At 39.7% G+C, this 25,049-nt stretch overlaps 1 protein-coding gene across 1 annotated transcript in view; it reads left to right on the top strand.

The window, feature by feature from the left end:
• The window catches only part of DTNA (dystrobrevin alpha), a 224,917-nt gene that overhangs the window by 175,028 nt on the left and 24,840 nt on the right, over positions 1-25,049 (top strand). The window contains exons 12-16 of the mRNA XM_016195949.2: positions 5,186-5,263; positions 5,813-5,905; positions 16,003-16,090; positions 17,735-17,832; positions 21,652-21,765. Coding sequence (XP_016051435.1) covers positions 5,186-5,263; positions 5,813-5,905; positions 16,003-16,090; positions 17,735-17,832; positions 21,652-21,765 — 471 coding nt within the window. The remainder of the gene's footprint in view (positions 1-5,185; positions 5,264-5,812; positions 5,906-16,002; positions 16,091-17,734; positions 17,833-21,651; positions 21,766-25,049) is intronic.

Consider the following 25,049-nt stretch of genomic DNA (forward strand, 5'->3'; position numbering starts at 1 on the left):
AGTAGTGTGTATGGAGGAGGCACACCACCCACCCCAAGTGCTTCCCAAATCCTGGTTCTGCTCAGTAGAGCAGCCTTTGTGAGTTATTTTGGTGGTTGACTAGTTTGGTCAGTTGATTGATTGGTTTGGGTTTTCAGCCTCAGAAAGGCTAATTATTCTGTCTTTCAGTTTTTTCAAACACGTTGTTTAATCAAAGATTCTTTACCTAACAACCCAGGTTATTAATCTGACTGAAAATGTTCAAACTACATTTCAAGCATTTGTGCTTTGGTAATCAAAAGTGAATAAAAATAAAACTGAGGTGCTGAATTCAGCCTTTGATCTGAAAATCGAAGTTTTCTTCATGGTTCATTTTTTTCTAAGATTACAGCCCATCCTTTTCAGTAAAAAAAAAAAAAAAATAGATAAATTTATAAATCAACATCATAAGACAGATGAATTTATAAATCAGCTATCGTGAGGATTTGTTTACTCTTTACACACTTTCTGGGCATGTTGTCTGAAATTTTATGAAATATGAAATAATCACTCTCTACTGATATTTCTTTTTTTCATGTAGCCCCAGAGTGCCACTAATATGCTAGATTTTTTCAAACTTGAAATAAGCTAGTCTTCACACTCCACTCTATTCCCTATACTAAAATGTTCGTGCATAATTAAAACTGCCATCACCTTTCTCCTTCACTTGAATGACTTTTATTCTCCGATTAGAGTTGCTTTAGTTGTTGTCTGAGTGTGCCCTGTACTCAGCAAACTTTTCTAGAGACTCTCTTGGTAAAAATACAGTTGATATGGTTTGATGCTATCTGGGGGGAAACACAGTAAATGTAGCGAATCCAATATAAGCTAAGGATTCTTAGCATTTCTTCCATGGTACCTGCTTAAGATGGCTTGACTTTCATGCCAGTTTGAATTGATGACAGTTAATTACCCCACTGAGACACAACTATTTTTTATGCTTGTTTGCTGATTTGCATGTGGCAGATATTTTATGTTTCAGATCAACGATATTGACAGCTAGAATAGCAAAGGGAAACACAGTTTTTCAGGAAATCATCTCCTGACAAAACTGACTTATGGTCTCTTTTCTATTATACCTAGACTATGTTAATTACAGTGAGAAGCAAAATTTTATTCACACTGATAGTTACTCAAGGAGGTAGCCAACTTTCCAAGTTATTCTTCACAAGTCCAAAAACCACACAAGTTTATCAGTTATTTAAAATCAATAAAAATGAGAATACTTTTTAATTTGCCATGGTTCAGTATCACTTTCCTGTTAACCATTGTTATAATGATTATTGCACATAACATAATTTATTTCTACAACCCTGTTGCTCTATGAGACTGCAGCCAGGACTTTTATTTAAATCCTTTTATTTTCAGACTCAATAAAAGAAAAAAAAATTTTTTTGACCAGGGCTAAAATAGTAATTCAACATAAGCAGAAGTGGTTTTTAAAAATATATTTCAGGTTTAAACAAAAACCCAGGGAACCTTTGTGTGTAGTTTTGTTATCTAGAATACCCCAAAAATGTTTGCACTTAAGCAAAACTACTGGTGTCAGTTGTGACCCTTCAAAACTAAAGGGTGAACTTAAATAAATAAATATGAAATGTTTTTAAGTTGCTCTATCCTTCCAGAATGATCGTAACTCTGTGTGTGTGTGTGCGCGCGCGTGCCAATGTGAAAAATCTTGGCAAGAATGGCATTTATTTTTATATATGCTATTTTCCAATGGTCTAAAAAGGAATTGGTGAAAAAACAGAGAATTTTTGGAAAGAAAAAGTAGTCTAAAGGAATATTTCTGCCACCTTTTTTTTTCCCCCAGCAGAACACATAAACTTCAAAATTTACCCTGTCATACCCTCCAGGGTATGAGTGTCACCACACTCATTAATGACAATGTGTGCACAAAGGAATGTGCCTATACAAGGGCCTGGTGAAAAGAAAATGACAACAATAAGAAAAAAGAGACATATACATACAATTTTAGAGATGGCAGTCTTGTTTCTCCTTGGGACTCAGATTAGATAAGGTTTCTCACCCATAGTCCAGGGGAGCCTCAAGCAGTTCCAGTTTCAGAGCTTAAAAGGAAGGATGCATTTTGATTTGAAGACAGGGCATAGAGAAGGCTCGAGAGTTTCAGAATTACGTTGATGTGAGAGCCATGGCTGCATTCTGACCACCGACATGCCAGAAGCACTCATTTCTTGGTAAGAACGTAGTTTCCAGTGTGCCTGATCCCGAAGCCCACAATGAATGGGACCTGTCACCTAACTTCTCCAAGCAAACAACCAACCAAGCTACAAAGTGACAGTTCAAAAATCTAAATTATTCTATAGAATATGAGCATACATTGCTTTAGAGAGATCATAATAAACTACATATTATCATTAGTTTCACAACTCAGGAGAAAAATTTTTTCACTTTGCCCCCTTTCCCCAAGCTCCTTAGTTGCTGCAAAAGAAATTCTGGTGAAGACTTCACAGACCCACGTTGTAAGTGAAACCTGCTTCCCCATCAACTCTCTAAGTTCCTGATCCATTTCATTTTGAAAGAGTGGTTGCTTTTTTGTTCTTTTTGTCATGCACTTGAATTCCTCTTTACATGGTCATATTTTTGGCTTCCCAGAAATAAGTCATGAAGAACAGAATTTAAGGCTGCGTTTTGGAAGCACAGAAACTCTGTGGACAGTGAGTACCAAAACCCAGAGGTACTCCTGGCACTAGACATTAAGAGCTGTAGCAAAACAAAAGAAATGATTTTTTCCACAAACTCATAAATGCAGATAGTATCATCCCCACATTTTCCAAGAACTGATTTCCAAGAATTCATGTGGGAAGGAAAGGAACATGAAAGGACTTAAACCAGTACTGGCCTGGGCCAATGCAAAGAAAATGACGGCAAGAGGGAAAGAGATATGTATACAGAGAACATCTGCTCATCCCCTTGAGGGAGGAGGGGACTTCAGAAGAAGACGAAAAAGAAGATGGGAGACAGATAAATGGAGTAGAGGAAGGAGTTGAAAAGAAAGAAAAAATAAGGCCACCAAAGGAAAACCTGGGTGGCTGCTCCCTTCCTGGCCCTGGCCCTGGCCCTGGCCCTGGCCCTGGCGCCTGCATCATACTGATGTCAGCAAGGCTCCCCCAGAGCTCATGTTAGTGGTCAAGCGGTGGGACAGCACTTCTGGGCTTTATTCACACATTACTTTCCTCCCGTAAGATTCACCAGAGTGATTTGTAGCAAACACATCCTCTATTAGCTCCTCCTTGTATTTCTTTTCTCTACTGGTCCTTTTTTCTTGTACATTCAATATTAGAAGTTGTACTGGTGTAATTATAATTAAACTTTTGATTTAGGAAATATCACCACAATTTCTGGGAGTCAAGGGACAGGAAAGCACAACAAGACAGGGAAATAGTTTAATTTGGAGGGAAGAATCATTGATTTAGCACACAGTGTTTTGAGTGGTTTTGCAGGAATCTTAAATTAATTATATAGTAGGTACATCGATCTTGAGTTACAAAAACGAAAGTTGGGGGAGGTAGTTGGGCAGCAGGGAGACTGTAGTTATTAGATAATGAACGTAGAGGGATATGCTTCAGGAGACGAGGTTTGAAGTGCCGTTTTGGTGGGGTGATGGGAAGACACCAACTATGATGGCTTATAGTGCCTCTTTGCCCTGATGAGCAGGTTTCATAGTCTTAGAAAGTGGAGATCAGTATGATGAAAAATTTCTTTAAGTTCATCAAGAAAGGGAATTCTCTTAGAACATTAATCATTTCATTTTTAAAGTCAATTTTGTGTGCAGTTGTACTTTTTAAGTATAGCAATACTTTGTGTAATAGGGGATTCCTGTAAAGCTGAGTGAAATCATACATTCAATAAACACAAGTGCCTACTCTCTGCCAGACACTTTCTTTACAAATCAAATTTGATTTCAAATTTACCCGAAACTTCACTGTTTAAGGAATCTTGTGTACTATTATAAAATAAGAATTCCCATTATAATGTGCATAATTCTAATATTTATAAATTTTTATTTTTTTGTATTTCATGGTCTGAAAGAGTAGTACATTGAAGTAAAACCTTAAAACTTGTAATTAAGGTTTTTAAAGGTTTAGCTACTTTATAAGCCATACATATATATGATTTATGGGAAAGTGGGAAAGTTTGTGAAACCTCATCATTTTAATCCCAGGAATTAAAAGCTTGGTACTCCAACAAGGTCAGACAGTTAATTTTGTATTCTCTATGAAGGGCGGGGGTAGTTTTAGCTATACCAGTGTTTCAGGGCAAACTCTTAACCTACAAAAGAGCAAACCCTCTTTAAGCACATTACAAGTACATTTGTAATACCAAAAATCAGTGCCATATTTCCCAATGAAGCATGGGTATTCATTACAGTAGATCTTGGGTGACTTTGGCTTGGCCACACTTTATAAATTATTATTTATATTTCTATTTGTCCTTCAATAAAACTATATTTTAAACTTTTAAAGCTGCCATTTAAATTACTAAGTAAAATGAGTGTTCCTCAGAATGAATCTAAAAATGATAAGAATGTGCTATATTGATGGGCTTCTATGCTCCAGCTATAGATGCAAGCAATATGAATATATATTTATAAGACTCAAAGGTTTTTTCCTCAGTTTCTCCGAAAGTTTTCTTTGCAGCTTCAAGCCAAGATTAGGTGACTTGTGTGTAAAGCAGTGAAGCAGTTCTAATAAGACAGCAATCTCTAACTAGGTAATTTTCAAGTGTCTACTCAACACAAACAACTGGAGAATATAGGGAAGGCTGGAGAAATAAACTTCTTGACTGAGACATAAAGGCTGGCAGGACTGAGTGGACCATGGGACTGTTTACATGATCATCTGTAATGAATGTTGAATGAATTTTCATTCCGTCCAGGCATAATGCCATCTATTTGTTAAGCAAGTAGCAGAGGTCAAATCTGGGATCATGGTGGCTTGTATAATGGTAATTGTGGTTCCCAGGCCAGGTTTCTACTCCTAGTTCAACTCTGTGGAAATCTGAAAACATCTTGAACATTTCAAGATAATAAGAGAGCTGTCCAAATGGAGCTCGGCTCTAGACTTGGGCGTTTCTGTTGCCAGTTCTATTTCTGAGTGCATTGCCGTGTTTATGCTCTTCTTGGCTTTCTCATCTTATTAACCAGCTCTCCTCCCAGGGACAGTGAAGTAGAGCAGAACAAAATGCTGGCTAGGGCTGCTCCGGCTTTTCTGAAGGGCAAAGGGTAAGTTAAAGCCAGAGTGTCCTGGAACTCTGAATTAACAAAACTAAAAATGGAGATTTCTTTTTTGTGTTTGGAAGACCATCTTTGATTTAGTAAAAGCAGCTCCATTATAACTCCATTAACAGCACCAAGTAGTTATTTTGAGTAGAAACATCTGCGTTGTTATTCACTTTCCCTGATTCCCTTTCCTTTTTCTTAAACTGACTAAGCTCCAGGTTTGAATTTCCAAAGGCTGCTTAATCTTTGCTCGCAACGTGTTTACTGTGTGGTTGAATTTCTGGGCCTCAGCGGTTGGAAGAATGCGAATCTGTTTTCTTACAAGCTGCTTTACCTAAATGGAAGTCTGTATTTTTAAAGTTAGTGAAACGCAACTGTGAATTTTATTGCTTGGGTTTTGCTTGTTTTTCAAAGAACAGCACTTATTTTTCCTTTACTTGCTTGGTTTTCAAAATGCCTTTTTTGCCACAGAAGCAATCCTCCCTGCTCTGCTTGTTTCTGTCTGCCTCTCTCTCCTAACAGCGCCCTTTCTCTCCTCCTGCCCTGTTTCAGGATACAGTACAGCCTGAATGTGGCAGACAGGCTGGCTGATGAACATGTTCTCATCGGGTTGTATGTCAACATGCTCCGGAACAGCCCATCATGGTTAGTGCAGGTTTGGCTGCTTGACTGTCCTTAGAGAGGGGAACAGTCTCAGCTCTTGACAGGCAGTCTCAGCAAGGGGCAAAGTCACTGGATACCTGAGGTGTCACTAAAGCACTTTTTAACTGAGTCAATTAAAGTGTCTTTGTAATGTTCTTTCGGATATTGCTCATTACTGTGCCATAGAATTCACATCCCTGTTTATATCGTAGCTGAGGGGATAGCTTGTGTAAATGGTGCCATGCTAAGTGTTAGCATCCAGGTGGATACAGGACTGTAGGGCCCGCAGCCGGTTCTGTGTTACAAGTGCCCTGTCAAATTACCGCACAGCAGTGATGCAAGAATTTGTCTTGTTCCAAGGACATGTATGTCTCTGCTGATTTGGAGAATAGTGCTCCATTCACTTAAGATAGAAGTGAAAAAGAGGAAAAGTTATGGGATGGGATCAGACCCTGGAAATCATTTCCTTAATAATGACTGTCTCTCAACTTTTCTCTGACTTACAAATGTTTCTGGGTAGCCATTCTGATAAAGCCTGCTTTCAAGTCCCAGACTGTGCAAAGCTTCCTTTCAGATGTGTAAAATGTGTGGATTCAGATAGCTCTATGTATTGGGATGAAGGCATTCTTAAAGTTCTTCTCTTTTTATTTTAATTGTGATATAAGAGATTGTTCCCATTGATGACTTTAAGAATAATTGTACATTTGCAATTTGAATGCTAATAAATGGACAGACTATATAAATATATATTTCAGGCTAGTTTAGACCAGTACTTTACAAACATGTTTAGCAAACCATTTCCTTAGAAATATTTCAACTTTGCTTAAAAACTCTAATTTTCTCTGAACTAAGGGCCCATAGATTTTTTTTTTTAGTTATAGCTATCAAGGGAGCCAGTGGGTTAAACTGCCTTTAAAATAGCTGGTCCCCCTTATCTCTACTATGTTATAGGAAGCATACCTCAAACAGTGCTCATTGCCCTCACCACTCGGTATTATTAACCATTTCTTTGTTTCTAGAACATTCCCCCCTTGACTCCTTCCAAAGTTCTTTCCTATTCCTGCTTCTGATGCCTTAGAATTATTTTTTGCATGATTAGTACATGAGACAATTTCAGGTGATTCATTGAACATGTATTTAATGGGTACATATTTATCTTAATTTGTATTTTTTTAAATAAAACCAGCATACTAGTTTAATTTTACTCTTTTTGGAAATAAAAATAGACTGTCCTGCTTAAGCCCATCTTTTTGTTCAAATTTTTCCAAGCTTGTAATCAAACAGTTCCTCTTCTTTCTCACATCTCAGCCTCTCCAAACTACCAGAGGAAAGAGTGATTACTCTCATCTTATTCCCAGCGAGTTTGGCTCCACAGTGTCGTATGGTGGCTGAAACAATAAAACTAAAAATACTGAATTACAAAAGGAACAAAAATTGTATGAGTAATCTTTAAAGAAGAACATAGTCGATACAGATTTAATCATGTCTGAAGGCAGCGATGTGATCTCACACCGTGTCCTCTCCCCCATAATTCTAAGCGTACTCTGGTTATTTCTATCACTTTTCTTTGACCTTTTCTTAATTAAAGCTGGAACAGAGAAATCCCCAAAGAGGAAACTCAGAGTGCCTTGCTACCAGCCCTCTTCCCCCCTCAAGTGATTAATCACATTGACTTGATGGTCACGTAAGACCGTAAAACCGCCTCAGCAGAGACACCGCACAGCCACTCGATGAAAGCTGGGTGTGATTTGTATTTTGAAAACAAAGCAGAATTTAAGATTAATGGACGAAGCCGACTCCTTTTTAATGGCTCTCCCCCCAGAGGCCCCCCTCCCTGTATTTCTCATGACTTTCTTTCTGTCCTTAAAAAATTCCAGCTTATCTTGCAAATCTCTCATTTTTCCTTCTCTTTCCTTTCTGCTTAATGAGATCCTAACAATCTCCCACACCAGCCACGATTATATAAGTGATGTAGTTACCACTCTCCCCCTTTATCATCATTATAGCTATAATCTTTACGGTCATTCAACTATGGTGAGATATATAATGGTAATAGTCAGAAGAGCTACTGTTTTTCTAAAGTACTTGCCTCATGCTAAGCACTGTATCAAAAGTTTTATTTATGCAATATTACATAAATCACATAATAACACAAATTACATGATACTACATAAATTATTTACATAACTTATAATTACATAAATATAAATTACCTAATTACTTGCATAATCTCCCCTAGTCCTTAAAGCAAGCCTATAGAGTAAATGCTATCATCCCCTTTTATAGATAAGTAAAGGTATTAATTATGAGGGTTATCTGTCTCCCCCAAAGTCACATGGCTACGAAACAGGGGAGCAGGGATTTTGATCTTTGGCCACTTCAGTCTGAGCTCATAACCACTAGGCTACATTGCCTCTTAGAAAACCTGTGTAAGCGTCTGCTTTCCTGGACACTTCTACACACTGCATCCCCCACATGTCTATTTCCGAAACTTGCATATCCCACTGTATTACTTTATTGTTATCTTAACAAATATTGTGAGCACATCCTAATAACAGGAATGGTGGTTGTTGATTAGGTTATGTATTTAGCTCTGTGCCTTGTGATTTCACATTTCGATTGTAAGCTTCAAAGGGACAAGAGTTTTGCCTTCCATCTCTTGGGTCTCATCACAGCAGCCTGAATATGGACAAATTTTACATGAAGCGCTTCAAAAATGGCACAGCCCTTCTCTATGTATTATTTAATTTGCTTGTCAAAGCCCTATACGTTTAGATATTATTATTTCCATTTCTCTGATAAGAAAATGTAAGCTCTGAGACATTAAGTGACTTATCCAGAGTCACACGCTACCAAGGGCTTGCACACGGGTCTTCTGACACCGGGTCCCATCTCTAGTCCAAGTTATTCCTCGGCCTCCCTGTCTGTGCATCTTCCATAAGATGCTCTATAAGTGGGAACCTAAGAGCTGTTCTTGGTTAAAAGGTTAGCTTTCATAATTATTCATGTATGCTCCTGATTAATTCTGTGTGGGCACCTTTTACTTCATATTAACTGCTTAACACAATGAAAAACCGACTCATTTGTAAACAGTCTGCTGCTAAATTAAAGATGCACTTACATGTCATAGTTGCTTCTGATGTCAGAGAAGCCAAGTAAATAGTCAGTAGCTCAAGGGGGAATTCTGCTGTCTTCCTAATTCAGTGAAATCGTAAAAGCATTAATGTTTTCAAGCACCTTCTCCAATGGGGGAGGAGAGGTTTCAAAATGCAATACAACGAGGGCTTTTACTGCCCTGCCCTAAAGCTTATCAAGTGCCGGGGCTTGCTGGTGGCTTATAAGGACTGACCGTCGCAAGCAGACCAAAGGATCGGAAACCAGCCTAGAACTCCAAAACCATAATTATATCCTTGATACTTACCATTCGAAAGCTTCTGGCATATTTCTCTCTAAAAAAGTCCCCTGTGTAAAAGAGGGAGGGGTACAACTAAAGGCTACGGTTTATACTTTGATGTCATGATCAATTGCTGTCACTTAGTTAGGCCCCTGATCTCACATAACCAAGTTAAACTTTGTTTTGCTTATATGTTTTTTTCTCAAGTACAAGAAATTTTACATTTTATACCTGTTTCTAGGATTCATATATGAGGTCTAAATTTGTATTGGCTTGCCTTCTTGAAGCCTTTTAATAGATTCCTTTTGCACTTAGTTTTTGACCCAGACCCCTCACCATGGCCTAGAAGCCTGTGTGTGAACTAGCCCTGCCTACCCACCTCTCAGCCTCCGCTGTCATGGGGTTCTTCCACTCAATCACATTACTTAGTCACATGAGCTTCTGATCAGTTCCTAAAAACAATTCCTAAAACTGCCTCAAGGTCATGATACTAGTTCTTTCCGATGCCTAGAACATTTTTCCCCATTTTACCCCTGCCCTCTCCTTCCACACACATGCACTGGCTCCTACTCTGGCTTCCAGTCTCAGATTAAAGGCACCTCCTCAGGTGGATCTCCTATATTAGTCTCTATTATGGCATACTATTTATTTCATTCTTATCATAACTGCAACCATTGGTTGGTTGGTTGGTTGGTTGGTTGATTTAGTATCTGTCTTCCCCTTTATGGTGCAGGGACCCTGTCTGACTTGCTCACCACCATATCTCTGACATTTTGCACAGTGCCTGGCACATAGTAGGTGCCCAATAAATATCTGTCAATGCTGTAGAATATCGATAGTGCTAGAAGTATAAAATTCCCTCTCACACTAAGCAAAATTGTTAGGAGTCCTCAGAAAATATTTTTTACTAGTAAAACAAATCTTTTTACTATTTAAAATATCACCAATTATAAATTAGCCCTTAAATCAAACTTTTAGTGTACGAGTATAAAGTAAATGAAAAAGTAAAGTATTAAGCTTGATGTAGAGAGAGGTGGTGAACATGAGTAAAGACAAGCACCAGTAATTCACTGATGTGAGAAAAGCATGGGCACATTTTTAAAAAGTGAAAGTGATATTGGGCAAAAATTAAAACTTTTTAAAAAAATTTTTTTTTTTAAATTAAAAACTTTTTTTTCATGCTTTCTGGTCTCTTTCATTTTGTATTAGTTTGCTAGAACTACTGTAAAAAAATACCACCACTTGCGTGGCTTGAACAACAGAAATTTATTTTCTCACAGTTCTGGAGGCTAGAAGTCCAAGACCAAGGTGCTGGCAGGGTTGATTTCCTCTCTTCTTGGCCTGCAGACGGCTGTTTTCTCCTGTGTCCTTACACAGCCTTTTCTCTGTGCAGATACACAGAGACCCCAGTTCTCCTCCTCTTATAAGAACATCAGTCAAATTGAATTAGGGCCCCACCCTTATGACCTCATTTAACCTCAACCACCTCTTTAAAAGCTCTATCACCAAACACAGTCACATTCTAAGGTACTGGAATTAGGGCTTCAACACATGAATTTGGGGGAGACACAATTCAGTCCAACACTGAGTTCACTGAATCATATGCCTTTAATATGTTTAATGTATAGGCTATGATTTGATTGACCTTTTTCTATAAATGTTGTTGATTTTGAAAAATGGAAGTTTATAGCAACCTGTTGAAAGAAAAACAAAGTTATCTACACTGAGAGTGTCTGTTTTATATGAGTTTCCATGTCCTTGTTAGCACTACTCCTTTCTTCAGTGAAATGTTTAGGAGCTTCAGTTATAGAACTAGACTTCCGAGAAAGATATTTCCTCACAATGCTAGAAATATAAATCCAAAGAATGTCACATATTTATATTGGCTGTGTTTTATCTACGGAGGTTTTTCTCAACATAATCATATGATAAATTGATTGTAAGATGTGTTCCCGTCCCTGACTAGATTCTAATACATTTTAAGTTTTCATGGAAAATGAGTGACACTACCAATCTAATGAGGTTATAGATTTATATTAGCTAGAGTAGTACTGGGCATATGGGAATAACTAAATGTTAGTACCTCCCTTGATTTTGAAGGCATCTAAAAAGTTTGATTTTAGAATTCTATTTTGTAAAACCTGTCCATTATAATATGGCAGAAATAAACTGATAGCTCATGTATGTTCAATATTGTTGAATGGATGAACTTCAGAGTATGCTTTCTCCAAATGTGCTCAAATAAAGAATTCACAATGGGGCATGGTCTCATATGTTGTTTAATAAATTGTACCAAAAGGACATTTTGATTAAAAAGTCATGGCAGTGTGCAGCTTTGCTTACAGAAGCAAAGAGAAAGAAGGGAAGACTCTCACTGTTGAGCTAACTTCTCCCTTTGTATAGGAAATCAGAGACATAAAGGCCACCTATTGCATCTGTAAACTCCTTCATTGAGTCAACTCAGCTTTCTCCTTTCTGGTAGAACCTAGAACACTGAACAGTAACCAATTACATATTCTTGAGCAGAAAGCTAATTTATAGATAAGGAAGTTATGGTCCATTGGTTGTGCCAAGACAGCGTTACCTGCTTTTTAGAGGAAAGAGTAAAAAGAATTCTCTCAGAGTCTTACCCTGTGCCTGGCACTGACGCCTTTATATGGTATTCCCTCTGAGAAGCCATGAAGTAAGTTATCATTCTGTCCCTGCTTTATAGATGAGAAAACCAAGGCACAGAGATGGTAAGTGACTTGCCCTGAGTTGCACAGCTAGTAAGCGAGAGGACTTGGGTTTGAATCCAGAAATGATTCAGCCCAACCTCCCACCCACTCTTTTATAACATCCCTACCAGTTACCCACCCCTTCTAAGAGTAAGCATTTCTTTTGAGTGGGATCTTACTCCTTTCAGATGCCATCTGCTTTCCTAATTTTAAAACAACCACAAAATGTGAACCGAAAGAGACTTTGCCATGACTGGGGGTGGGGAAGATCCGATGTTGATAAATATGAATGAGCATAATGACATTTCTGTGAACTTTAGCACCAACACACAGCAGATCAGGAATCAGTATGCCGTCATACAACGTATCTCCAATTTTTAACTCTGCCCAGTTCGATTTTAGATGGCTACTTTTAAAGTACAGGATTTCATCTGTATTCTTCTGGTTTTCTCAGAGTGTTGAGAATGCATGAAGAGCCCAGAAAGACATAGAAGAGGGAGGCCAAAGACTATGACATTACCAGCCTAAGAGAGCTGACCTATGCATTCTTTGTCCAGCTAAATCTTAGGTAGCTCTTGCTATGTTCCAAGCACTGTGCTAAACACTCAAGATCTGATGGTGGAAAGAGTAAACCATTCTGCCCTCAAAGAATTACGGTTTACTGAAGGATAAAGACAAGTAGAAAGGCAATTAAAGTGCACATGGACAACAGCTACAATAAGGGCAGTGCAGTGCAGACTGTTACGGAATAGACGAGAAGCCGTGAGCCTGACCTTGGAGGTTGGAGCTGAGGGTAGGAAATGGCAGCCAAAGCTAACAGCAGGATGAAGAGGAATTAGCCAGGTGACCTGTGGGGGAGGCAGAGAGATTGGTCAGGGCAGAGAGAAGATGGTCCATCGAGGAACTTAAGTTTGGTAAGGCTACAAGAGCAACCGGCGAAAAGATAAAGCTAAGTCATGTGGGACCTTACACATCTTATTTAGGAGTTTCGGAAATGAGAACCGATTGAAGGACTTTATGCGTAAGACTGTTCCGGCCAACTTCATTTTTAAAAGATCACTGACTGCAGGATAGAAAATGAATTGGAGGGAGGACTAAGTCTAAAATCAAAGCGGCCTGTTGAGAGGACTTCACACTAATTCAGGCAAAGAGGACCGTGGCCTGGAACACGTCAGTGGCAGTTGGATTGAAGGAGGTGGAGGAATTTGCGAGTTTGTAGAAAACAGAAGGCAGGGCCTTGTAGATGATTATAACATGGTGGGTTGTTAAAGTCAAGGTCTCAGTAAACGAGTTGGAAGGCGTCCCTGTAGAGAAGCCATGATTATGCTGACTTTGCTGTTATTACCAATGCTGATTGCCATTTCATGATTTCCTGTCTTTTCCTTTCAAACCAATCATTAAAGAGCCAACAGTTGAAGCTTTGAGAGTTTGTTCCCTTCCCTCCCCGATCTTCATTCCCATAAAATCACTCCTTAGACCCTGGTATCACTTCATTCTTTTCCACCCTGACTCTTCTCACTGACTCCTAAAGGCCTGAACAGGGCTCTATCCCATAGCATTTTGCTCTCAACCAACTGCAAAATATAGGATAGAAGCTCATGACGTAATCCTCCATTTAGTGTCAATTAATAATGCCTTCTCAGGCAGTAATCCTCCCATTAGCTGTTTGCATCTTAATAGAAGAGTAGTACCTGAGGCCTAATGATCTTAAAAATTAACCTCTAGTGGTAAAATTCCCATCACCATTTCGACAAATGGAAAAAATATTAAGGGAAAACATACAAGCATTTTCGGCGGCCTTTGGATAATGTTATTTGTTTGACTTTCTCACCCTGGACGTCAGAACAGGTCTGCAGAGAAACAAGCAAGCAAACAAAAAATGTGAATAAATCCTGAGTTCCAAGAAGTCTTTGCTAAATCACAATTTAATAAGCCATAGCTTAGCTGGGACCACTTGAGTTTCCTGGAATGCCATTTTCAAATCACTAGCCGCAGCCACTGGCCATGTATTTAAGGTAGAAACTGGAGAGCTTTCAGAATAATAGATCTTCCCACTCAAGATTCAGTCTACACAGCTGCCACTTTTTAATTCATCATAGTCTTGTAACAAGATTACTGATTATAAAGTCTTGAAAAGAACAGCCAGGGATAGAGAAAGTGTTGGAATCAGTATTTCTTTAATGATTTAGGGATTATTGGCCATTCATTTTCAACTATTTGTAATTGAAGTCTCGAAATAATGGAATTTATCAGAGAAATGCCTCATTCACCCTTGTATAATTTGAACATACTGAAATGGCACATGTGGACTCATAAATCGTTTGTGTGCACAAAGGGGTAATATATCACTCTACCCCTCATTCAGCCAGTGCAGGGGGGAGGAACAGCATGGAAGTATGAATTATAGCTTACTAGACAGAATCCCATAACTTCACGTCTTACATTTCCAGGAGGCTTTTTTTATGTAACCTTCATATTATTTATACTTGCTGGTCATTCATGATAAAAGACACTTTTACCATGAGGTTTTTTTATCAAGGTTTTTTATTATTTATTTATCAAAACACTCACAAATGTTTTTTGACAAAGTCACTTTCAGGCAGTCAAACAAATCATTGTCCTGGACTTGGAGCAACCACCCTGTTGTCTACACAGTGTTTAATTAGGCTTATCGTCACTAACACACCAGTCAGAAATGATAAAACATGTTAAAATCAAATTCAGTTGTTTCTTTGTGGGTAGTTTTATGTTTAAAGCAAAGGCAGTGTAACTTCCTTTCTCATTCAAGCTCCGACAAGAAGTTTAGTTATTGTTTCTAACCACTGCAAAGCACACAGATTGTGTTATAAAGACAAACATCTGCTTTAAAGCATCAGTTTTCCAGAACTAATTCCTTTTGCTATTAAAATTATTTTCTTACTGCAAGTCTTTTGTATGTTAATTGAATTCTCAATCCACAGGGATTGATACTATATATGTCAGCCTGAGATCCTAAAATTTCCTGTCATAAGGGATGTTTGTAAAATATCACACATACTGTATGGATATCATGAAAAATGATCTATTTTATATAGTTTACATTTGCAGTTCATTTCCATTTTATTTTCAAGATGTCCTAGATACTTGCTTCTTGAAGTGTCCTTGGACCAGCAGTACCAGTGTATCTCAGAAGCTTGTTAGAAATGCAGATTCACATACACACACCCTTGAGCCTGTGTGGCTCAAGAAGATTTTCATGAGGTTGCCATCAAGCTGTATGATCTCATCTGAAGGCTCCACCCATGTGAATTCATTCACAGGGTGCAGGTTGGCTCAGGTTCCTCATTACATGGTCTTTCCACAGGCCACCTTATGACATGGCAGTTAGCTTTCCACAGAGCAAGCAATCCAAAAGGGCTTAAGAGAAAGAAAACATGTGCAAGATGGACATGGTCTTTTTATAACCTAACCTTGGAAGTGACATTCCATTACTTCTACCATAATATATTCAATAGAAGCAAGTCAGTAGGTCTAGCCAATGCTAAAGGAAGAGGCTTACACATAAGTGTGAATACCAGGAGGTGGGGCTCACTACAGGTTGACCACAGTTGTCGTTTTTCAAACTAGCTTTCATATTTTCAACATGTCTGTTTTGAACATGTATTGCTTGTGTAATAAGGAAATAAAAATGTTAAAACCAATAAAATTAAAGAGAAATTATTCTTTTATCAGAAATGTTAATCAAAACAGTCACTCCTGTTTGGAGCTTTCCTAGTAAGACAGTTGAATTGAGTGAGGACAGGATTTATTAATGACCCTCCTGGCCACATATTAGATTCATGTTACAGATTCATGTCATGAATCCAAGTCTGAGATCATTAACCTAACAGGGTTTTAGATAGCTTTCAAAATTTTGCACTGAAAAATTAAAATAGCAAACCCCCTAGTGCTAATGTGAGTCTATCCATCGTTCTCATTGCCTAACAGTCTCCGTGCTCTGTTCCCGACAGTATGCTCGAGAGCTCGAACCGGCTGGACGAAGAGCACAGGCTGATTGCCAGGTACGCGGCGAGGCTGGCGGCAGAGTCCACGGCGTCTGTAAGTAGTTTGAGTGAGGGGACGTCATGTTCATTGCGGATCTTACAGCTCGTGCTACAGCAGCAGAGCTCAAGAGTTGCTACTGTGTGGTCTGCAAAGCCTAAAACTGGTCTGCCTTCCGCTACTTGCATTCCTACCCTTTTCAGCTGTCATTCGGGTGGGACATAGATCATAGCTTGAGATAGTCTATTACAACATTGCTGAAACAGCCTAACACCTGATTTCTCTGGATAATTCCTGATCAGTTAATAGAAAGAGCAAAGCAATGACTGAGATCTACAACTGGCCCAGGTAAGTGTCTGCTTTTATCAGTGTGTAAAATATATCTGAGAAAGAAAATTGTGTGATGAAATCAGAAGAAAAGCCTGGGTCACAGGTCAGAGCTGCCATATGCCAGACTTAGCTATAGAAATCATTTAGGATATAAAAAGTCTTCATTAGCAACACAAATCATTTCTCTGTTAAAAGAAGTGCTAATTAAAAATTATAGAAAAGCTTTACGAAAGCCAGACCTTTACCACACCTAACCTTTCCTATAGTTATCCTTCCGGACATTGAAAAGCAGGCTGAGTTTCTTCATGTCTTTGGGCTTAGGCTATCAGTGTCATTTTAAAAAGCATGGCATTCTTTGGTAGAAAGATTAGTTGTGATATTTTAAATTTGTTTTAAAAGCAGTAAATATTGACATCAAGAAATTTCTGGAACATACTGTAGAGCAAAGAAAGCAAGGGAAGTGTACATAATCTGACCCTGTTTTTATAGAACAATGACAAATTAACCTCTGACTAAATACACACACACAGACACACACACATATACACACATATATATGGTATATTATTACATATATGCATGAATACATGTGCATATGGACATATGATTATATATCATATATGTATGTGTGTGTATTTAATCAATGATTAATTTGTATATAACATATATATAATTTGTTAGGAGTTAATTTATGTGTATGTATGTGTATATAATTTTATAAGAATGGGGAAAGTTATGACTGCATATACACCAGTTGTTAAAGCTGGTTGTGTGACCAAGAATGATGGGCTGGTGTGATATGAATGTAGAGGAAATCATATATGTGTGTGTGTGTGTGTGTGTGCGCGCGCGCGCGTGTGCACGTATATACTAAATTACATAAAAGAAATACTAAAAGTATGTTGACCAAAGGAAGAAAAGAAAGTCATATTAACTATGATTTTAAAACTATGAAATTTCTAATTGCACATTACAGTGGCTGAACATTAATTCTAGAGAGTATTACAACAATGACATATTTTTTCTATCCACCTATACCGAGAGGATAGCTGCAATGGGAACAGCATGACAAGAATGAAATAGCTCCCCAAATACTTCAAATCAGAAAGTTAAAAAACAATTTTTTTATGTTTTGTTTATTTGCCTGCCAGAGAATTCTGTTCTGCTTTATATTGCATAGATGTGCTCCAGATCCGCAGAAAAGTTGGCCCTCAAGAGAGGAATGGAGATTTAATGTTATATATTTGCTTTTTTTGTTTTGATAGAAATTGCTTCTTTTTTCTTGTCTGCACATCTCATGATTCCTGTTTTCTCAAACACACTTGGGTTCCCATTCCCAATATTAAATAGTGTAAACCACATGTTTTACAGCAGCCAACTCAGCAGAGAAGTGCTCCTGACATCTCCTTCACCATTGACGCAAATAAGCAACAGAGGCAGCTCATTGCAGAACTAGAAAACAAGAACAGGTATGGCTTCTCAGACGTGTTGGTTTCTTGATCATTGTGAGTTCATTGATAACCTGTAGTCATATTTTAAAATATCCATATTTTTTGCCCTGTATGACTGTTTAAGAGCACATCTAGAGCCAGAGATGGTGGCTTCTGAGAAGCTAGTCTTTAGATTTTAGATCTTCAGAAGCTTCATGAGAAAATATACATATAGTTCAATGCAATTAATGTTTTCTCTCTAGGCAGCCTCACTTCCATTTTTCTGGCACACTTGTTTTTGTTAAGGAGCTGTCCAATGCAGAAGGACCTTCCTGAGTAGTAATAGGACGAAATTATCTCTGCCACTCAGAGACAAGTAGAAGGCTCTCCAAGAAGAGCCCCTGTAAGGAACCCAAGGTAAAAGAGACATTTGAGCTGTAGCACCATCACCCAGGTGTTCAAGCCAAATATCTCCATGTCCAGTCCATCCACAGGTCCTTTCTTTATTCAACACAGATTCACAGTCCACACCCACAGCGTATCCCCAAACTGTCTACTTCATCTCTGCCATTACCACTCAATCCAACCTCCAGTTTACAAAACATAAATCATATCATGTCATTTCCTGTCCAGAACCCTCTGATGGGTTTCCATCACACTTTGACTAAACCCACCTCTTTTACCGTGGTCTGCAAGGTCTTACCTGACTTGATTACTGCCTGCCTTTCCAGCCTCAGCCCATCTTGCTCTTTACAATCCTGCTTCTTTCTTTCTTTATAACCTTTACACTATTGTTCTCTCAGCTTGGAAAGCTCTTCCTCAGGGTCTCTGCATGGATCGCGTCCTCTCATGATTCGGGGCTTAGCTCTAAAGACCACCTAGCTAACCTTGCCCACTACCTCCTACCCCAGGAACCACTCTCTATTACAGCCGTGTGTGTGGGTATGTGCATCTGTGACATATCACTGTCTGAAATAATTGCACTTCTGTGTTTGTTTCTTTGTTTATTGTCTGTCTTCCCTGACTGACATGGAAGTTCTTTGAGAACAGAGGCCATGCCAAATGGCCCCTGGGTTCCAGAATTATGTCTGATATATTGTAGAAGCTCAGTAAATACAGATAGAGTGAGAAAATAATAAATAACTGAGTAAGATCTCAAATTCAGTGCTGATATAGCCCAACATAGGAACAACTTAGACATTTTATATTTCTTAGAACAGCACCAAAATGTCTCAACACTTAATCCCATTCTTAACACTGATGTCACTTCTGAGATCAAGCTGGTGAAAGAGGAGGTTGTGGCCATTGTTTCATGCCTGTAGAGTTTGACCTGAGAATTTTAGAATACATGGTCAAAGTATTCTTCAAAGTTATACAGAAAAAAAATTAAAGGGAAGATACAATTCAGTTGGTACGTTCTAATATTCTGAGAAAGAAAAAAGACAAAAGTGAAAACTCACAAGTCCACATATATTTTCTCTTGGTTGCAGCATTAACCTACTGTCCCATTTCTCCAAAGCACTTTGTTTTCCCTTCCAATCCTCTGCTTCCACTCAACATGGGGGTAGCGTACTTGAAGGGAAAGAAATAGGGACTTCCTTCAAGGAAATGCCCCAGGGATAGAGGCCTCCATGTGGATTCCAGAATCGGCAGGAAGCACCATGAATGTCCTAAGGACCCTGGCTGTGCCATGGTACCACTCTTCCTGCTTGTTTCTGGGGCGTTTTTGGATTGTACTCTCTGAATGCATGTTTTCAAGACCAGAGAAAGAAGTGGAAATGAGATGGCAGAAAAAGAGCTCCACCCTGTTCCTGAGTACTTCCATGGCCCCTAGATCTCCCCACCCCATGCTGATGAGCACCTGGTTCACCTGGAACTTTCTCTAAGCCAGTGGCCTCATGCCCTCCAAAGACCCTAGAATGACATCACAGAAGCTTATCCAGGTCATACTTCTGCACCTTGGAAATTTACCCCAGGGGTCCCAGATTCTCCAACGTGACAATAACCCAATAATCAGGCCTCTGAACTTCAGGGGAGGGTAGAGTTTCTCACTTCACCTCATGACTACCGCGGGCAGTTCATGGACATTTCAGCAATGACCTTTAGAAAGTAATGATTTCTTATAGAACCCTCGGAGCAGCCATTTGGGGTTAGTATTTGCGGTAACAGGACTCTTCACATTACATTGTAGAAGTCAGAGCCTGCCTCGGCTGGACCTGTCAGAGCAAGTACCACAGACTGAGGGAGTCTGATATGTATGAGCTTTGGAGCTAACAAGCCTGGGTTTAGGTCACCTCTACCACTCTTGTGTTATTGAACTTGAGCAAGTCTTTCAAATGGTCTGTGCTTTGATTTCCTCATTCATGAAAGAGAAAATCATAGTACCTATACATAATAGAATAAAATAAGATTAAAGAATACAGCATAGTTCCTCAATATAGACTAACCACTCAATGCTCACTACATATCTTACCATTATTTTTTTTATCAGAGCTGCTTCCTCCTTGGGCTGCAATGGCTCTGTCATGGTTCTGTCCTTACAACCAACAGGGAGAACTAGTAGGTGTGATAGACTATCAGGGTGTTAGCCCTGGAGGAGATCTTCAAAATCCCAGTACACTGATTTTCAGGCTGAGCTCTACGAGACCCTGGAGCCTCTGTAGAGGTCCCTAAAGAGGGGGCAGAAAGGACTAGGAGCATCCTTTCTTTGACATACTGGGTTTCCATGGAATATTTCTCTTTAAAGGTTTTCACCATGGAACACAAAGGGGGACCAAAAAAGATTGAAAACTGTTGAATTATATAGTCCAACCTTCTCACCATACTCATGAAATATATAGTGACTGGTAATTAGCTTCTTGATGTTGGCGTGTTGGTGAAGCAGACAGTTGTAAATCAGCTTTTCAGATAGAAAGCCATCCCCCTTGCTCACCAAGTTCACCTTCCATTCTTGGCGCTTTTTCCATCTTACTGGCCCTTGTGCATTTTGTTGAGTGGGAGACTGACCCCCTCCCCCAAGAATATATGACTTGTTACCTTGCTAATGGCTTCTAACTCACTTAGGGATAATTTGCCTTACACAGGTTGCCCATCTTTTATGGTCGGCCTAATGTTCACCTCAGTGCAGGGCAGCCCAGGCCCCAACATCAATAACAGACTGACGTGTTTCACCCCTGACAGAGGTCACACCAAGAGCACTCTTATGTCACAGACTCAATTACAGTGAATCCCTTTAAAACCACTTTCCTTCTAAGGCTACTCACACTGAGATCTATTGTTAAGGCTGAAAATGTTAAGAAAAAGAAAGAATTTTGCCTAACCGTGGCCTCCTCAGATAAATTCAGTAAGAGGAATTTCATCCAATGAGCAAATGGGGTTATTTAGTTTTGTGAAATGAGCTCCATTTATTCTCATTTCCCCTCCAAGCACCTCTTACTTGGTAGCTGCAGTTACTTTATGGTGTCAGTATGATCATAAATAATAGGAAGATACATTTTGTCTCTTTAGTAGTGCTCTTTTCAAAGCTGAGCACATTACCATGGCATTATATTCCCTACTAGAGAGATTAGTAGGTCCTGGTGAGAACAGTCAGTTTGAAGGCTCCAACGACATACTGCAGAATGCTCATGGTTCGGATATACTGGAGAGGAAGTCAGAAAGCTCTCTCCACAGCAGCCAGCTAGCTACAGCCCACACCTTATAAACACAGTTGGTTTAGTGAGAGTTAGTTCTGCCCAGAAACATAGGATGACCCATTCTTGGCTCTGGTGGCCCTGATCTGCTCTGCTCAGATGTTAGGTCCTGGGTACTCTGAGAGTTAACTGACCCTGGTTTCTTACCTTCCTCCTCTCTCCCAAGAGAAATCTTACAGGAGATCCAGAGGCTGCGGCTAGAGCATGAACAAGCTTCTCAGCCCACTCCAGAGAAGGCGCAGCAAAACCCCACTCTGCTGGCAGAGCTCCGGCTCCTCAGGTAAGACAGGGAGCCCGAGGCATTTCAGGGATAAGGTGCTTGAGATCGCCGATAAGGTCTCACAGTGTCTACCAGAAACTGGTCCTTAGCCAGCTCCTGACCTTCGTTTGTTTTTTAATTGTGCATATCTAATTGCTGATATTTGGGGTTTGGGGGAAGAAGCTGTTTATATGTTATTCTTTCATTTGATACAAAGAAAAGGAAACAGTTCTCTAGGTCGGAAACAAAATCTCTTACTGGAAAAAGTTTAACTCAGATCTCTTTAGTTATTTGCACCATCAACAGTGTGTTTATGATACAAGTGATCAAAACATTTTTACATTTAAAAATGTACCTGTATCTCATAAAAGGGAGTCTGATTTTCTCTAAATCTGGGTCCCTAATAGCTTTACTTATAGACCTTAAGAAATGGACCCCATACCTTCTTGTTCTGCAATTGAGTTAAAAGACCTGGGCTTACCTACTTTGTCATCATAAAGCATTTGAGTTGGAAAGGACCTTAGAAGGTCATCCTGCTCAACCCCTGAATTTCAGTGCGCCTCTTAGAGTTGGAAAGGTAAAAAGCAGCAGGATGTGGATGAGGCTGGCAGTGGCTCCCTCTGCACCCACGGGCGAGAGGAGGCCATGCCTGGGCTCTACATCAAAGTGGCTTCCCGCCATGCCTTGAGTATGGCACGTACTTAAACCTATTTGTGTGGCAAACAAAACAAACATAAATTCAAAGACATTCTGCCATAGAAATGTCATATTTCACTAGCACTTTCAGTTAGCAAGTATAGCATGGTTTCCATCTTCCAGTTTGGGTGCCAAGGATATTCCAGGTGTATCTAACACTGAGGCATACTTTTTAAGTATAGTCATGTGCCTCATAACGACATTTCAATAAACAATGGGCCACGTATATGACGGTGGTCCCCTAAGTTTATTATGGAGCTGAAAAATTCCTGTTGCCCAGTGATGTCATAGCCATCATAACGTAGTAGTACAGCGCATTGCTGGTGATGCTGGGGCGAACCCACTGAGCTGTCAGGCGTGCCAAAGCATGTCACATGCAATTATGTATGGTACATAGTACTTGATAATGAGCGACTATGTTACTGGTTGATTTATTTACAGTACTATACTTTCTATCACTTTAGTGTATACTCTTTCTACGTATAAAAAAAGGCTGCTGTAAAACAGTATGGCGTGTTACGCCAGCAGCAGCCTCATACATCTTGTGTTTACTTTGTCTCTCGATTGCCTCATTTTCTCTTGTGCTTGATTTAATCTCGTGCTGTTTTGTACAGTAACATGCTACAGAGGCTTGTAGCCTGGGGAAAATAGGCTGTCCATATGGCCGGGGTGCGTAGTGGGCTAGACCATGTAGCTTTGTTAAGTGTACCCTGTGACGTTGACGCGACAACAAAATCGCCTAATGGTGCGTTTTGCAGAGCACATCCCCCTTGTTAAGTGGGACTGGAATATACCGATGCCTCTTTTCAGAAACCCTTGTCAGAATTACAGGGCCGTGTATCTTCTCCATTCAAAGAGACTAAATTAAGCAGGCTCTGTATGGCTGTGTTTGGAGTTTCTGGGGGTTCCACTCTACCCCTGCTTTTCGGACATGTGGACATCTGAGCACTGCAGCTCCCCTGGCCCAGGCCGCAGGACCTGCCTGCCCTCGGCTGGGATCCAGTCTCCCCAGGCCCGCGCACCTGGCTCGAGGGACCGACCCTCCAAAGGCTTGAGTTATGGAAAGCAGGGCTGCTTAAAGTATAAGAGCACATCATATTTTAGAATAACAAAATAATTTAATGGAAGAAGAGAAATTCTTCTTTTTCAACCTACGGGATTTCTGGTCCTACCTTCAGAGAGGCGTATTGGAAATCCTTGCACAAGCTCTACCCCGTCACCCAGAAGGGGTGAAAATAAAAAGAAGGGTGCAGTGATGTTTCACATCCTCCTCGTCCTCAAAGGCATATAAAAGGAAATGACTGAAAGTATCTTTCACCAAGTAGGATCGTGTAGGCCCTCCAAACTCAAAAGTTAAAATTAAGTTTAATATGTATATGGAAATATACGTAATAAACCAACTTGGACACAGAGTGGTGATTCATCTACACATCAGAGTACTTTTTCACTGCCTGAAATGTTCTTTAGGGTGTCCCCAAAAAAATGTATACACACTTTAGAACTGATTGCTCAATTGATGTTTCTTTCTCTTCATATTTAACCCATTGGAATTAATAATTATTCAAAGTGTGTACATTTTGGGGGGACGCTCTGTATATACCTCTTCTACTGGTTGTCCCATTCTCTACTGGAGGAATGGTGACTAGGAATTTGTCATTAGCATTTTCATCATTTCCCACCAGTTAGCATTTGCTTTCCAAAGTATTTGGTTTCATTTGAATAATACAGTCTGGGAAGGCATCTTGATGGGCCTGGGTCACTGTTGATGAGTTTTCCAACTGACAGTTCTTACCTCTGGCCCTGACTTGTGGGCATTCCCATGGCCCCAGCTGAACCCAGAGCTACACAAAGGAGCCTGGCTCTGCAAGAACTCATGTAGTTCTGGCCCTCACTGTGGACTGGTGCCCCACACCTGAGGCTTGAGGCCTGAGACACCTAAACCCCAGCTGATTTGCTTTGCCTGCCTCCATAGTCTACAGATATCGTCTGCCTGGAAGAAGAAGAAATACCCTCCCTTTAAGATTACTTCTCTAGATATTTATAAACCACTTATTCTGTGCTAAGCACTTTCACAATTTGTGGATTTCACAGATATCCTGACATCCCAGGTTAAGAAACCCAGTTCCGGGTGCTCTAAGTTTTATTCTTTAGTCATTTCAGTCTTTGAAAGCACACCAAAAAAGTCACCTCTTGCGTAGTTACTTTGTCCTTCGCTCACATTGAGGGGTAGCCATGTGAAACAGCCACAGAAACTCCTTTTTGTAGTTTTGATAGAGGTCTTCTCATTCCATTACTTCCTTCCCAGGGCCTTTTGTTGAGAAACCAACAGGAGAAAGTTCTTTTAGCTCTGGGACAGGAGAGGGGAGAAAGCAGCAGAGCTTTGCTCCTCATGAACTCATGGTGTATTTTTGTCTTAAGAGCACGATGATCTTTCTAAATGATCTTACTTTCCTTTTCACTTTAGCCACAAAAAAACTGAAAGCCAAGTTTGCAACCCAGATCCAACAACTGACTAGGATTGTATGAGAGGCATTTCTGTGAGCTAATCTCACACTTCCTATGCACTATTCACTGTTCCATATAATTGTGGTGACAAGCCTGGGAGATGG

Source organism: Miniopterus natalensis, chromosome 7 (assembly GCF_054644295.1).
Source record: "Miniopterus natalensis isolate mMinNat1 chromosome 7, mMinNat1.hap1, whole genome shotgun sequence".
Classification (NCBI taxonomy): domain Eukaryota; kingdom Metazoa; phylum Chordata; class Mammalia; order Chiroptera; family Miniopteridae; genus Miniopterus; species Miniopterus natalensis.